Source organism: Arachis hypogaea, chromosome 3 (assembly GCF_003086295.3).
Source record: "Arachis hypogaea cultivar Tifrunner chromosome 3, arahy.Tifrunner.gnm2.J5K5, whole genome shotgun sequence".
Lineage (NCBI taxonomy): Eukaryota > Viridiplantae > Streptophyta > Magnoliopsida > Fabales > Fabaceae > Arachis > Arachis hypogaea.
In genome coordinates, this window is record NC_092038.1 from 134,529,181 (window position 1) to 134,542,573 (window position 13,393).

At 37.3% G+C, this 13,393-nt stretch overlaps 3 protein-coding genes across 3 annotated transcripts; all 3 read left to right on the forward strand.

The window, feature by feature from the left end:
- Positions 1 to 525: 525 nt before the first annotated feature.
- On the forward strand, positions 526 to 8,614 carry LOC112734032 (alpha-amylase 3, chloroplastic). The gene is made up of 13 exons (XM_025783212.3): positions 526 to 983; positions 1,476 to 1,606; positions 1,752 to 1,806; positions 1,931 to 2,053; positions 2,186 to 2,306; positions 2,872 to 3,227; positions 3,653 to 4,338; positions 4,641 to 4,830; positions 6,049 to 6,155; positions 6,402 to 6,651; positions 7,018 to 7,140; positions 7,490 to 7,657; positions 8,058 to 8,614. The coding sequence occupies exons 1-13, from the start codon at positions 690 to 692 to the stop codon at positions 8,214 to 8,216; spliced, it is 2,763 nt and encodes a 920-aa protein (XP_025638997.1). The 5' UTR covers positions 526 to 689; the 3' UTR covers positions 8,217 to 8,614.
- Positions 8,615 to 8,691: 77 nt separating this feature from the next.
- LOC112734034 (thiol-disulfide oxidoreductase LTO1) lies at positions 8,692 to 10,689 on the forward strand. The gene is made up of 2 exons (XM_025783215.3): positions 8,692 to 9,731; positions 9,967 to 10,689. The coding sequence occupies exons 1-2, from the start codon at positions 9,110 to 9,112 to the stop codon at positions 10,218 to 10,220; spliced, it is 876 nt and encodes a 291-aa protein (XP_025639000.1). The 5' UTR covers positions 8,692 to 9,109; the 3' UTR covers positions 10,221 to 10,689.
- A 692-nt stretch (positions 10,690 to 11,381) lies between these two features.
- LOC112734033 (pectate lyase) lies at positions 11,382 to 13,192 on the forward strand. The gene is made up of 2 exons (XM_025783214.3): positions 11,382 to 11,720; positions 11,861 to 13,192. The coding sequence occupies exons 1-2, from the start codon at positions 11,494 to 11,496 to the stop codon at positions 12,984 to 12,986; spliced, it is 1,353 nt and encodes a 450-aa protein (XP_025638999.1). The 5' UTR covers positions 11,382 to 11,493; the 3' UTR covers positions 12,987 to 13,192.
- The last annotated feature ends 201 nt before the right edge of the window (positions 13,193 to 13,393 follow it).

Genomic DNA, 13,393 nt, shown 5'->3' on the forward strand with positions numbered 1-13,393 from the left:
CACATAATTTCTTTTAATAATGTTTTTATATTTTATAATTATATAAAATATTTTATATATTTTGTTGCGTTAATAATCAGTAATATATTATTTTTAAATTTTTTTAAAAATTATAAATCAAGAATAAAATTAGAATATATAATTATACTAGAATGTGTTTAAATATATTCACAAAGGAAAAGTATAGAGTACTAACATATTATCTGCCAACTTCTGCCAACTCTTATTTATAATTGTGTTTCATAGAAGTGTGTTCGTGGATGTGTCTAATAATTAATATATTTTAAATACATATATAAAGAGACACATCCAGAAAATATATTTATAAAGACACTTTTATTAAACATAGATATAAAAAGACATTTTTATTAGACACATCTACGAACACACTTCCATAAAACATAATTATAAATAAAAGTTGGCAGAAGTTGGCAGATATACTGTTGGTAACGTAGCGAACCGATTCACAAAATGTATGTCGAAGAAATGTTGGATAAATATAATTGTATCTTTTATGCAATACTTAATGATGTTTTTGTGTTTTTTCAAATTTGTAGAAAAAAAAAATTTGGGTTTTCTAACTAAAAAAAATCTGTTGTCCACACTTTCAAGTTGCTGCAAACTGAGAAAACTTCCTTTTGCATCTTCTTCTCCTTCTTCTCATTAACATTCATCATTGAGCTTTCAGCATGAGCATGTCCACAACCCTCACTTTGGAACCACTCTTCGGCTTCAACACACGCAGAGGCATCCCCATTTCCATTATTCACCGCTCTTCCAAGCCCAAGACATTGTTGTTCCCTCCACCTTCTTCTCTCTCTTCTTCCACCATCATCAAGAGTTCCTCTTGGTCTTGGTCGGTATCCCACAGGCTCCACGCTCCAAAGTTTGAAGCTTTTGCCGCGAACACTGATACCCTCGAGCCCCTTCAATCATCTGATGTATTATTCAGCAAGATTTTCCCCATCAACAGAACTGAATTGGTCTCTCTCCTCTCTATTTTCCTCTTTTTTTATTTATTTTTTAATTCTCTTATATTGCTTGCTTTATGGAGCAAGTTATGGAATACCTAGAAAAAAAATTGTTTTTTATGTGGAAACTGAGAAGAAGTAAAGGGTATCGTTAGAATTTAGAGTTGTTCTGTGATTTTTTTTTTCCCCTCAAAAAAGTTGAAGGGGGGGGGGTGAATCTTTGGATCAGCTCAATCAGCTTTTATTGCTGTTGGTTATTATTTGCTTTTCGTTTTCTTTTGGTTTCGTTTGATTTTCTGACCAATCAAACAGATTGGTAATAGTGTAGTAGTATATAATAAGTTGTATGTTGCACTTTTTCAAAAAGTAGTAAACCTAATATGAAAGACAGTATTTTTTTATTTTCCCATCTTTAATTTGTTTAATTCTTATTGTGTTGTTATACAATAAAATTTGGTCTTTGGCATTGATGAATTGTTGTCTTACTTGAAATGGAATCTACAGTTGGAGGGACAAATCTTTGTTAGATTGGATCAGGGCAAAGACTTAAGAAATTGGGAGCTAACTGTGGGTTGCAATCTACCTGGGAAATGGGTTCTTCACTGGGGAGTTTCCCGCTTAGATGATGTTGGAAGGTAACATCAATGCTAAACTAAGTGTTATTGGTTTTTCTTCAACTCTTGTTTTGTTTGAAATTCTTGATGATTGTACTTTCTTTAAGTTCTGTTGTTATTGATCCAATTAAGATAGACGATTGGATCTAAAAGATTGATTATGCAGTGAATGGGATCAGCCTCCTCGTGATATGATACCCCCAGGATCTGTTCCTATAAAGGTATACAAAGTTTTCTTGTTTTTCTCATGATTTTACAAAGTTTTCTTGTTTTTCTCATGATTTCACACATGGCACTTGATCATTATTGGGATGCAAAGTTTGACTGTAAAGTAAAAAATTTCAGGACTATGCAATTGAGACACCTTTGAAGAAATCAACGTCATCTTCTGAAGGAGATAATTTTCATGAGGTCAAGATTGATCTTACATCCAACAGTGAAATCTCCGCAATTAATTTTGTTCTCAAGGTTTGTTTTGTAGCAAGTTGTTGTTTGGGATTTAATTTATTCATGTTGGATTTGTGATTGATCTATGGGACTTGACTAAACTTTTCTTTTTGCCTCATTTTATTATGTTTTTGTGTGGTCCTGTCGACCCAGGATGAGGAAACTGGTGCTTGGTTTCAACACAAAGGAAGAGATTTCAAGGTTCCTCTAGTCAGCTACCTGAAGGAGGATGCTAATATAATTGGACCTAAAAAGGGCTTTAGTTTTTGGCCAGGTACATCAAAATTATTAAGCATTATATTTTTTTTTTCAAATTTTTATTTTATTTTATTGCTGCTTCAATATATGTATATGCTGTTTCATCTATTGCTCTGTGTTCCTTTAGTGAGTGTCAACTGTCACATAAATGATAGTACAATGATACTTTGTAGGTCATGGTTCTAATAGGTCATCTCTTGTGTATTTAAGTATTTTAAATCAAACACTTTCTCATAAGATGCTTAGATAATGATCAATAGAGTGAACAGCCATTGAATTATTGGTGCAACTAAAATACAAAGAAGAAATGTATTTTCAGTTTATATGTAAATGAGTTCTGGAGTATATCCATTTTAGTCTAGGGAAAGAATAGCAATATGGTTGATCTCTACTTTGTCAAAAGAAAGAAAACTCATTGGATCGTAATATCTCTTGGAAGTTCGAAAAGATCCTTAGTTGGGTTTTATATGTATTATTGTGGGTGCTCTTTGTTTTGTGGTTTTGACCTTTTAGCTGTTTCCACACACCATTTTTTGGTAACCTTGATCTAAAAATATGTATCATTCTTTTCTTCCTCCTAGGGGCCTTGGGGCAGATATCTAACATTCTTCTCAAGTCAGAGGCAGTGCATAGCAACGATCAAGATAACGGCAAGCAATCCAGTGAGCCAAGAAAAGGAAATAGTCAACTAGAAGGCTTCTATGTAGAGCTGCCAATTACCAAAGAAGTTACTGTCGGCAACTCTATCAGTGTCTCCGTTAAGAAATGTGCTGAGACAGCTAACAATCTTTTATATTTAGAAACAGATATACCTGGAGAGGTTCTCCTTCATTGGGGAGTTTGCAAAGATGATTTGAGAAGGTGGGAAGTTCCACCTGCTCCTCATCCAGCAGAAACAGTAGCATTTAAGAACAGAGCTTTGAGAACTAAATTACAGGTGAATGCCTTGCTGCTTGTGTATCTTTTCCTTTTTATACGTTAGCACTTGGATCTAGGTTATAAATAAGTTATACCATTAGTGGAGTTCTTGCCTTGAATTATTAGTGAAGATGTTCTGATACTAAAATACTTTTATAAGGATTTCGAACTTGATCTTCACCCCAAATCATGTTTTAATTTATATTGCACCTGAGAGTTAAGACTGCAGAATTGTTTGAATATCTTATCCAATGATTCACCTCTATACTGTCTTTTTCTCCTCTCTTCAGCTATATGTGGCTTTGTCTTTTTCTGAACTAATCTTGTTTCAATTTTATTTACTGAATAGTAAGTGCTGCCTAAATAGTAAGCACAATGCAGTAATGTTGTTATTTGCCCTTTCTTTGTGTCGTGTTATATTTACTGGAGTATTCACTTCTGCAGTCAAGGGACAGCGGGAAGGGGAATTCAGTAGAAATTCCTGTGGGAGAAGAATTTTCAGGATTTCTTTTTGTTGTTAAGCTAGACGACAATACTTGGTTGAATGACAAGGGAAATGACTTTCATATCCCTCTGTCAAGTTCTAGTAACTCACTTACTAGCAAAAAAAAGGATCAATCAGAAGCTGTCCAGAGGGAAGTGACAAGAGTGGAAAGTCAGGAGGAACCTACCTCTACATTTACCGATGGAATAATCAGTGAAATAAGGCATTTAGTGACAGACATTTCCTCTGAGAAGACTCGAAAAACAAAATCCAAAGAAGCACAAGAAAGCATTCTTCAAGAAATTGAAAGACTTGCTGCTGAAGCTTATAGTATTTTTAGGACCAATGTTCCAACTTTCTCAGAGGAAACCATTGCGGAACCTGAGGCGGTGGCTTCTGTAGAATCAGAGACATTGGTGTCACCTGAGGCACCAAAAATATCCTCAGGGACAGGCACTGGTTATGAAATATTATGCCAAGGGTTTAACTGGGAATCTCATAAATCTGGAAGATGGTACATGGAGCTGAAAGAGAAAGCTGCAGAACTATCATCATTTGGTTTTACTGTAGTTTGGTTACCACCACCTACGGAGTCTGTGTCCCCTGAAGGATACATGCCAAAGGATTTATATAATTTAAATTCTAGGTAATTGATTAAAATCATTCTATTTGCCTAATTATTTTCATAGGTACTGATGTGGTTGTAATGTTGTATTTAAACTTTTATGATTTCTCGATAGATGACCCCTTGTTAGGAAATTGCTTATCATCGAAAGTGTGTCTTATATTCTGCACTTCAAAAGTATTATTTTATTGATTCAGTTTATTATCTGGGAATCTGGCATTATTCTTTCAATGTGCTGGAAAAAGGTTTTATAGACATGAAGCACCATTTGCACATTTTCATGGGAAGGAAATTTTGATACAAATTGTTTTTTTATTTAATAGATATGGAAACATTGATGAACTGAAGGATGTGGTGAAAAGCTTTCACAGAGCTGGAATCAAAGTACTTGGAGATGTCGTTTTGAATCATCGATGTGCCCACTTTAAGAACCAGAATGGTATTTGGAACATATTTGGAGGTCGCCTCAACTGGGACGATCGAGCAATTGTTGCTGATGATCCACATTTTCAGGTTTGTTTCTGAGAATTTAAGGCAAAAAAATTGGTCTGTTTTAATATTATTAGTAATCATCTTAAATCAAGTTGGATAGATCTTTGCCCTTGTTTATACCCAGAAGCAGCATGACTGGTTTTGTTTATGAGGTTGAAGATCAATGCCTTTCAGTTAACCCTCTCTCTCTCTCTTCCCGCAACAAAAACCTACCCAAGAAGTCAAGTTTTCTATCCTTAAGACTGAGGAAATTGATATCTGATGCCATAACATGTAACATAGTTTCATGAACAATGTATTAGGTGTTACACTTTCTGTTTCCTATGAAAGTGGTGTTCATTTGGAAACTATAGGTTGAAGAAATTTGTGTGTGTGTGCATGTCTATCAAGATAAACAGACATTTCGTTCTGTGGTAGTGTGCTTAACGTTTTTCACTGCTTTGTGTTTGAAATTGTATTTTGTTTTATGGTATCAGAGTAACTTTGTTCCAATAGCCTGAATGACAATAGTGGATAGCCATAACTATTTCAGGGTAGACAATCTTCCTAAAGAATGGTCAATACAAGTGAACTGGTTGCAGTAGAACTTAGAACTGTTTGATAGATGCAAATTTCCAGAAACTTTGTTTAAATTTTATACGTCATATTCGAGTTGTTAGCATTTTGTTGAGTGAACAGCCCAAAATGGAACACATAAGTTGTGTTGAAGTTGTTACTGACCTACTTGTTTGGTGGCCTGTTCTCAAACCAATAACATATTTCTATTTAGAATAATATCTTAATATTGGTGCTTTCGGTTTATTGAATTTTCGTACTTTATACAAGGTCATGAAATGGATTATGATGATGTAGGCAATCCAAATATTTTGAAGTGATTACTTCTGTTGACTGTTCCCTTCACCAATTACTATGTAATTGAATTCTACCCTGAATAGGAGCAAATAACATATTTGTTTATACCTATCACAATTGAACATGCTCATATGCACAATGTGAAGATGTACATCTTCGTGTACACAAAGTTTTGTGGTGTAAACAATCTAATGTGTTGATTGACTTCATGATAAACGAGACAACTTTGATTGAAACATTTGGAAGTGCCTTATAATTGGTAAAGTAGATATGATATGTGTGATTTGTTCTTTTGAAGTTCTGTCTTTCAAATACTATGATACAAAGTGCTTTATATTTCTGGGAAAATCTAAAAATACATATTGGATATCTTTTCTTGCCAAACAGGGTAGAGGCAACAAAAGTAGTGGAGATAATTTCCATGCTGCTCCGAACATTGATCATTCACAGGAATTTGTGAGAAAGGATATTAAAGAATGGTTACTTTGGTTGAGGTTAATATTACTGATCTTAATTTTCAATAGCTTATTACTAGTGCTTAGGACATAATATTGTATCAGATGATGGTATATCCAATAAGTTTGTCAGTAGTGAATAGGTTATAATAATATAATATAATAAGATCAGTGGATTTGGAAGCTTAAAATTGCATCTCTAATCTATGGTTTTCATGATTAAATACATTATTATTGTCGCCATTCCTTCTGTTGCATTGAAGAAGTACAAGAATTGTCTTTCAGGAAAGAAATTGGCTATGATGGGTGGAGGCTTGACTTTGTGAGAGGATTTTGGGGTGGTTATGTAAAGGATTACCTCGAAGCAAGTGAACCTTACTTTGCTGTTGGAGAGTACTGGGATTCCCTCAGTTATACATATGGCGAGATGGATCATAATCAAGACGCGCATAGGCAGCGGATCATTGACTGGATCAATGCTACCAATGGTACTGCGGGGGCATTCGATGTTACGACCAAAGGGATCCTTCACTCTGTAAGCACTCAATTCGATGGTTTTAAGAACGTTCAAATTCCTCGGGGGATATGCTTTGATAAGTGTTTGTTGGAAATTTTTGCAATGGATTAGTGCAAAGACAGCGTGGTAGTGTTTCTTTTTCATAATTTTTTCCATGATATTGATAATGTTTCTAGCAAAAAAATCTCAATACTCATCCTGAATAAGCTTGCTGCTCCAATGCCTGAGATTTTAACTGGTTTCATGTGGGAGAGAATAGTATCATCATTTAATTATGTTTTTTCAGGCAGCAAATATAAATCTTCAAAAAAATTTCTCTACTATTGACATAAACAGACTTACCTTAACATTTGCCGATAGTTGACTGGTTTTTGGTCCATATAGGCATTGGATAAATGTGAATATTGGCGATTGTCAGATCAGAAGGGAAAACCCCCTGGAGTTCTTGGATGGTGGCCGTCTCGTGCTGTTACTTTTATAGAAAATCATGATACTGGCTCTACCCAGGTTCGGACTTCCCTATACAAAATTATCTTGCTGCTTGAATCTGAATATCTGATTGAGCATAGTTCATTTTCCTCTGCTGTGCTTCGTCCGTTGATATGAACATTTCTGCAACTAACTAAGATTGGAGTTTATTAAATCAGGCATTTTCCTTTCAATTTCTTTGGATTCTTTATATTTATTTATATATCCACATTTAGATCTGTATACTGTAGCAGTGTGCAATTATTGACATTTGTAAGTGTTCATTGCACAAACATTTATTATGATAAAGCAAACTTTAGAGGTAACATTTATAACTGAGATTGCTAAAACTATCAAATATTGCAACACTTCATATTTTCTCTTGAAGGGTCATTGGAGATTTCCAAGCGGAAAAGAGATGCAAGGATATGCATACATCCTTACTCACCCAGGAACTCCATCGGTGTTCTTTGATCACATATTCTCTCATTACAAGACTGAAATATCCATTCTTTTGTCTGTCCGGCAACGGAACAAGCTACACTGCCGGAGTATAGTAAGTATCATACTAGTAGAGTTTAATTTCTATACACTGGTGGCGTAAAACTCTTTTACACCAGCATACAATCAAGTGTTATTACATAAAGAAAAATGAAGGTCATTACTATTATGAGTTTAATTTCGATGTGTTAATGTAAAACTCTTTTTACATTGACATCTACTCAGATGTTGTCAATTTGTCATGTAGATAAATGTAATTAAAATCACATTTTATGTACGTGGTAGGTTGACGACACCGGATTGCAATGTAAAAGAGTATTATATCATTTTGTGTTTTGACATAGAAACCAAACGCATTATTTATATTTTCATGCACAAATTAAAGGGTAATCTATGTAATATAAAAATTATGGTGTTCTTGGAGCACTCACCATTCTTTTTATTTGATGTTTAAGGTAAAAATATGCAAGGCAGAAAGGGATGTTTATGCTGCAATCATAGATGATAAAGTTGCTATGAAGATTGGACCTGGTCATTTTGAGCCACCAAGTGGATCCCAAAAATGGTCCTCAGCTCTGGAAGGAAGAGATTATAAGATTTGGGAGGCATCATAATATAGTTTGTGTCCATATCTTATTAATTAAAATTAAAACCAAATATATATTCCATTGGAAAATTCTTCCAATTGATTATGCCATCTGCCTCAATTAGGAGGCATCATTGTACCACTGTATAGATTCTTCATATATAGAACCAGCATCTTAGAGAATTTCATTTAAGTCAAATGCAGGCTTATCCAAAACAAGAAAGAAAGCCTTCAAATCAGGAGAATTTGTATCAATAATGCATTATAAATAATATATATATGGAAATAATATAAATGTAAGGGCACAAATGCATGGCATTGATAGTATTAAGTAGCTCTTGATCAGGTTCAAATGTGGCAATGTATTCAGTTAATGTGAACAAAAATGGAATATTTACATGTATGCACCCTACTTTGAAGTTGTAATTTACTCAGCATTATTACTTTTTTTTTTTTTTTAACCGAATATATGGAGACTCGAACCCACAACTTCTTAATTGAGTACGGAGAGATTATGCCATTTGAGCTATTGCTTCTTGGCTACTCAGCATTATTACTTAATATTTCAGATGTTTAAACTTTAACCACGTGCCATGCTTTCTATTTTATGATGACTTTAAATAAATTTTAGAGTAAAGGACATTTTCGTTCTTGACCTTTTTTTTCGCGGACATTGTCGTCCTCAAGAATTAGAAAATACATTCATGTCCCTGACTTTTCCAAAACGCGGATAAAGTGGCCCTCCGTTAAAGTGACTCTGTTAGACTCAACGGAAAACGCTGACGTGGCTCCGTGGCGCTGACCTGGCTGTTACGAGAGAACACGTGGCATGTAGCTTTTCAAAACAGGACATATTAGTCCTTCCAACACAAAACGACGTCGTTTCACCCAAACCCCCAATCTTTCACATCTTTCACATTTATGAGCCCTAATCCTTCCATAGATCAGCCACCTCCAACCCCCACCACCTCCTGTGCCCCTGATTCCCTCTTCCACCACCACCTAAGCTGCCCCTCCTCTCCTTGCCCCATCCCCCTCCCTCTCCACCTTTGTCCTTTTCTTCTTCCTTCTTCCTTCGTCCTTTTTCCCTTCCATTCTTCCTCGGCGCCTGCCTCCATCACCGCCGCACAGCCGTGCCTCCGTCAGCCACCATCAACGCCGGCGAAGCTACTAGAAGCTTCCACCACCATGGCCACTTTCACCTTCTCCATGTCCCTATCGTCTTTTCGTTCCTTTGTGCCCATTTGGCACCACCGTGCTCCCAACCACTGGAGCTTGGGCCTCTTTGACGTCACGGAGCGTATGAGGTTGCCGCCGCCTCTCAAATGCTCCGCCGCAGAACCCGACCAGGAAACCAAGGTTCCCGCCACTTCCTCCGGCTCCGGCGAATGGACTCATAAGCTGACCGCGTGGATCGCCGGGATCGGCTTCCTTGAAACCTCGTACCTTACCTACCTGAAGCTCATCGGTTCCGAAGCATTTTGCCCTATCGGTGGTTCTCCCTGCGGCGACATACTCAACAGTGATTACGCGCTTATTTTCGGTATTTTTTTCTTTGCCTTCTTTTGAATGTGTTGCAACTATTCGATGGTGCTTGCAATTGAACTGTTCTATGATTTGATTCTGTTAGGGTTTTGGCTGATGTGTGTGTTTGCCATATTGTTGTTCTATGTGTGATTCTTTTTGGTCTCTGAATTTTGTGGTGTGAAGGGTATTATTTGCAGGCAATGTGTTTGAAAGAATGTGTGAGTGACATTTTTCTGTTTTGTGTTTGATAGGTGTTCCTCTTCCTTTGGTTGGGATGGTGGCGTATGGCTTGGTTGCGGCGCTTGGTCTGCAATTGGCCACAAAGAAGATGTTGCCTTTTGGGATTGGCAGGTCCAGCTCCCAGCTCATGGTGTTGGGAACCACTACCTCCATGGCAGCTGCTAGTGCCTATTTCTTGTTCATTCTCAGCACAAATTTTTCTGGGTCGACTTGCTCATACTGTTTGCTTTCGGCATTCTTGTCTTTCAGCGTTGACGGTAGCTGACGGAGGCGCCGTTGTGCGGCGGTGATGGAGGCAGGGGCCGAGGAAGAAGAATGGAAGGGAAATAGGACGAAGAAATAAGAAAAGGCAGAGAAATTCGAAACAGGATTGGGGGAGGTCACAAAAACGGCGTCGTTTTTGTCTCCAGGGACTTATATGTCCTGTTACGAGATGCTCCATGCCACCTGTCCTCCATTACAGCCACCTCAGCGCCACCTCTGTCAGCTCATCTTTTTCCATTCAGTGCAGACGGCTGAATTCAACGGAAGGACATAAATGTCCACGTTTTTCAAGGGTCTAGGAGTTAAATGTATTTTCTATTCCTTGAGGACGAAAATGTCCGCGAAAAAAAAGGTCAAGAACGAAAATGTCCTTTACTCTAAATTTTAAGATGGAACGTAAGCCAAAACTTATCAAAGAAAAAAAGTAAAAAAAAAAAAGGCATATATTATTAGATTTGTAAAAAAATTAACCGTTTTTTTTCTTCAAAACATATATTCCTTCCCACAATATTACACTTAATATTTCTCTAGGTTTAATACTAAGAAGATTAAGAAATATGAATGCATGTTATCTTGGACACAGAAAAAAAGAAAGAAAAATTTCATTAAAGCTCAAAGGTTACGATTGTCATTGGCCTTTGTTTGTTTCTATTTGTTAAGATATTTGTGATACGCATGATTATTTGTCTATAACAGATAAAATTGAAGTTATGATAATTTGTTTTTCACTTATCACTACCCCTTTCAAACATGTATGTAAATACTTGCCACCAATGTTTCAATTTAACTGCAGCCTTGGGGTTAGAAGGAATATTCTCATGAAACTAAATAACAAAACCGTGATAACTCAACTATAATCACTTGTATCAAATTTTGCACACGACCACATCTTTCCTCATAAATTTGTTCATTAAAAATAAGAAAAGAAGCAACTATTTTTAGATCAAACATCTTGTGCAATGCCTTTGACCATGACCATGACCATGAAGATACAAGCGTTTGCCAAAATTGCACGTGTTGTAAAAGAGGTATCACGTTCTTTTAGACCTCTCCTGTGTTTTCTCGGATCTAAACCTATATTTAGATTCAACCACACCCATTTTGTTTTCCTTGACATGAAGGCCATGATCATATAAATACCATGTCTCTCTTTCGAAACATACTTGGGATTCTCAATTTTGTTAACAATCCCCAGTCAAGGGTGATTTTTTGGCCGGGGTTTTTGCTTCTTTTGGTGGCAAAAGGAGCAAACCTTGGCCAACATAATAAGAATCATGGCACCTAAAATTAAAAATTTGTTTTATTTTCTTTGTTTGGCAATTACCTTTATTCCCAGCCTCTATGCTAATGTCTTGGACACTGAAGCGTTTTGGCAGGACCAACTAAGAATGTTTGATTCTTACTGGAGGGAAAGAGCCGAGGTTGCTAGGGAGGAAAACGAGAAAGCCTATTTCCCTGATCCCTTTGCCATCTCCGGCAACTTCACCTCCGCCATTAGCTGGTAAAGGAACTGGACTAAAAGAATTGAATAATTGATGGATGGTCAAAAATAATAAATCTTGATGGCGCCCTAGCATTTCTCTTACAGCTTATTCTATATCATGTTTGTTTTTTTAAGTTTGGTTTGATGTTTGTGGACAGGGACATTCTTGGAAAGAATGGAGGAAGAAGGATGTTGAAAGGAAAGAACAAAGGAGCTCCATGTGTGGCGAGCAACCCCATTGACAGGTGCTGGAGGTGTGACCCACACTGGGCTGATAACCGCCAAAAGCTTGCGAATTGTGTTATGGGATTCGGCAGAAACACGTACGGAGGAAAAGGAGGAAAATACTACGTGGTCACCGACCCTTCCGATGATGACTTGCTGGCTCCCAAGCCCGGCACTCTTCGCCATGCAGTGACAAGAACTGAACCCTTGTGGATCATCTTCTCCCGCAGCATGGTGATCACCCTCCAGCAAGAGCTCATCATGGCTGGCAACAAGACCATTGATGGAAGAGGCTTTGATGTCCACATTGCACACGGTGCTGGCATCACCATCCAGTTCATCAAGAATGTCATCATCCATGGAATCAAGGTCTACAACATCGTCGTCAAGGACGGTGGCATGATCAGGGACTCCGAGAAACATTACGGCTTCAGGACAAAGAGTGACGGTGATGGTATCTCCATCTTTGGCTCTAGCAACATCTGGATCGACCATGTTTCCATGAGAAACTGCTCCGATGGATTGATTGATGCCATTATGGGCTCCACCGCCATTACCATCTCCAACGGCCACTACACTGACCACAACGAGGTGATGCTGTTTGGAGCCAGTGACAGCTACACCGGCGACAAGATCATGCAAATCACCTTGGCATTCAACCACTACGGCAAGAGGTGTGTTCAGAGAATGCCAAGAGCCAGATATGGTTTCGTCCACATTGTGAACAATGATTATACTCATTGGGAGATGTATGCCATTGGTGGCAGCAAGAACCCTACCCTCATCAGCGAGGGTAACAGGTTCATCGCCCCCCCGAACCGGTTTGCCAAGGAGATCACCAAGAGAGAATACACAGAAGAAAAAATATGGAAGGACTGGCAATGGAGATCAATCAATGATGAGTACTTGAATGGAGCATTCTTCATTCAATCAGGACCTGAACTGAAGAACAGGCCATTCTCAACAAAGGACATGATCACAGCCAAGCCAGGAACATATGTTGGACAGCTAACACGCTATGCGGGTGTTCTTCCATGCAGAATTGGACATCCCTGCTAGTTAGTTACTTCCTTCTTCCTTATTGATTAGTTATTGAAGATTCTTCAATAATAATTCAATTCATTCTTTTGCTCTCTCACTCGTGGATGCTGCAAACTGTGGCTTTGGTTTTGGCAATGTGATATTGATTCATAGTTCTATACTTAGTTTCTTGTACTGAATTTTGAGATTTTCAATGTGAAATTCTTTCTTTTTGAGTAGAAAAACATGAGTTATCTACTGCCCCTGCTTGGCAACCAACTTGTAACGGAATTCATTAAAATAATTGCAATTACAAATTGGTGAAAACTTAGGTGTAGTCAACTTCATGTTGAAGTTGATAATTGAGAACCGTTAAATGATTTGACTAAATTTTTATTTAATGATTCTCGGTTATCAATTTCACAAAAAATTGACTGCACCTGAGT

Coding starts and splice junctions, on each gene's coding strand:
- LOC112734032 (XM_025783212.3), top strand. CDS start 690: ATGAGCATGTCCACAACCCTCACTTTGGAACCACTCTTCGGCTTCAAC. Junction 1,807..1,930: donor CAGGATCTGTTCCTATAAAG/GTATACAAAGTT, acceptor AAAAAATTTCAG/GACTATGCAATTGAGACACC. Junction 4,339..4,640: donor TTATATAATTTAAATTCTAG/GTAATTGATTAA, acceptor TTTATTTAATAG/ATATGGAAACATTGATGAAC.
- LOC112734034 (XM_025783215.3), top strand. CDS start 9,110: ATGAGCCCTAATCCTTCCATAGATCAGCCACCTCCAACCCCCACCACC. Junction 9,732..9,966: donor TGATTACGCGCTTATTTTCG/GTATTTTTTTCT, acceptor TGTGTTTGATAG/GTGTTCCTCTTCCTTTGGTT.
- LOC112734033 (XM_025783214.3), top strand. CDS start 11,494: ATGGCACCTAAAATTAAAAATTTGTTTTATTTTCTTTGTTTGGCAATT. Junction 11,721..11,860: donor TTCACCTCCGCCATTAGCTG/GTAAAGGAACTG, acceptor GTTTGTGGACAG/GGACATTCTTGGAAAGAATG.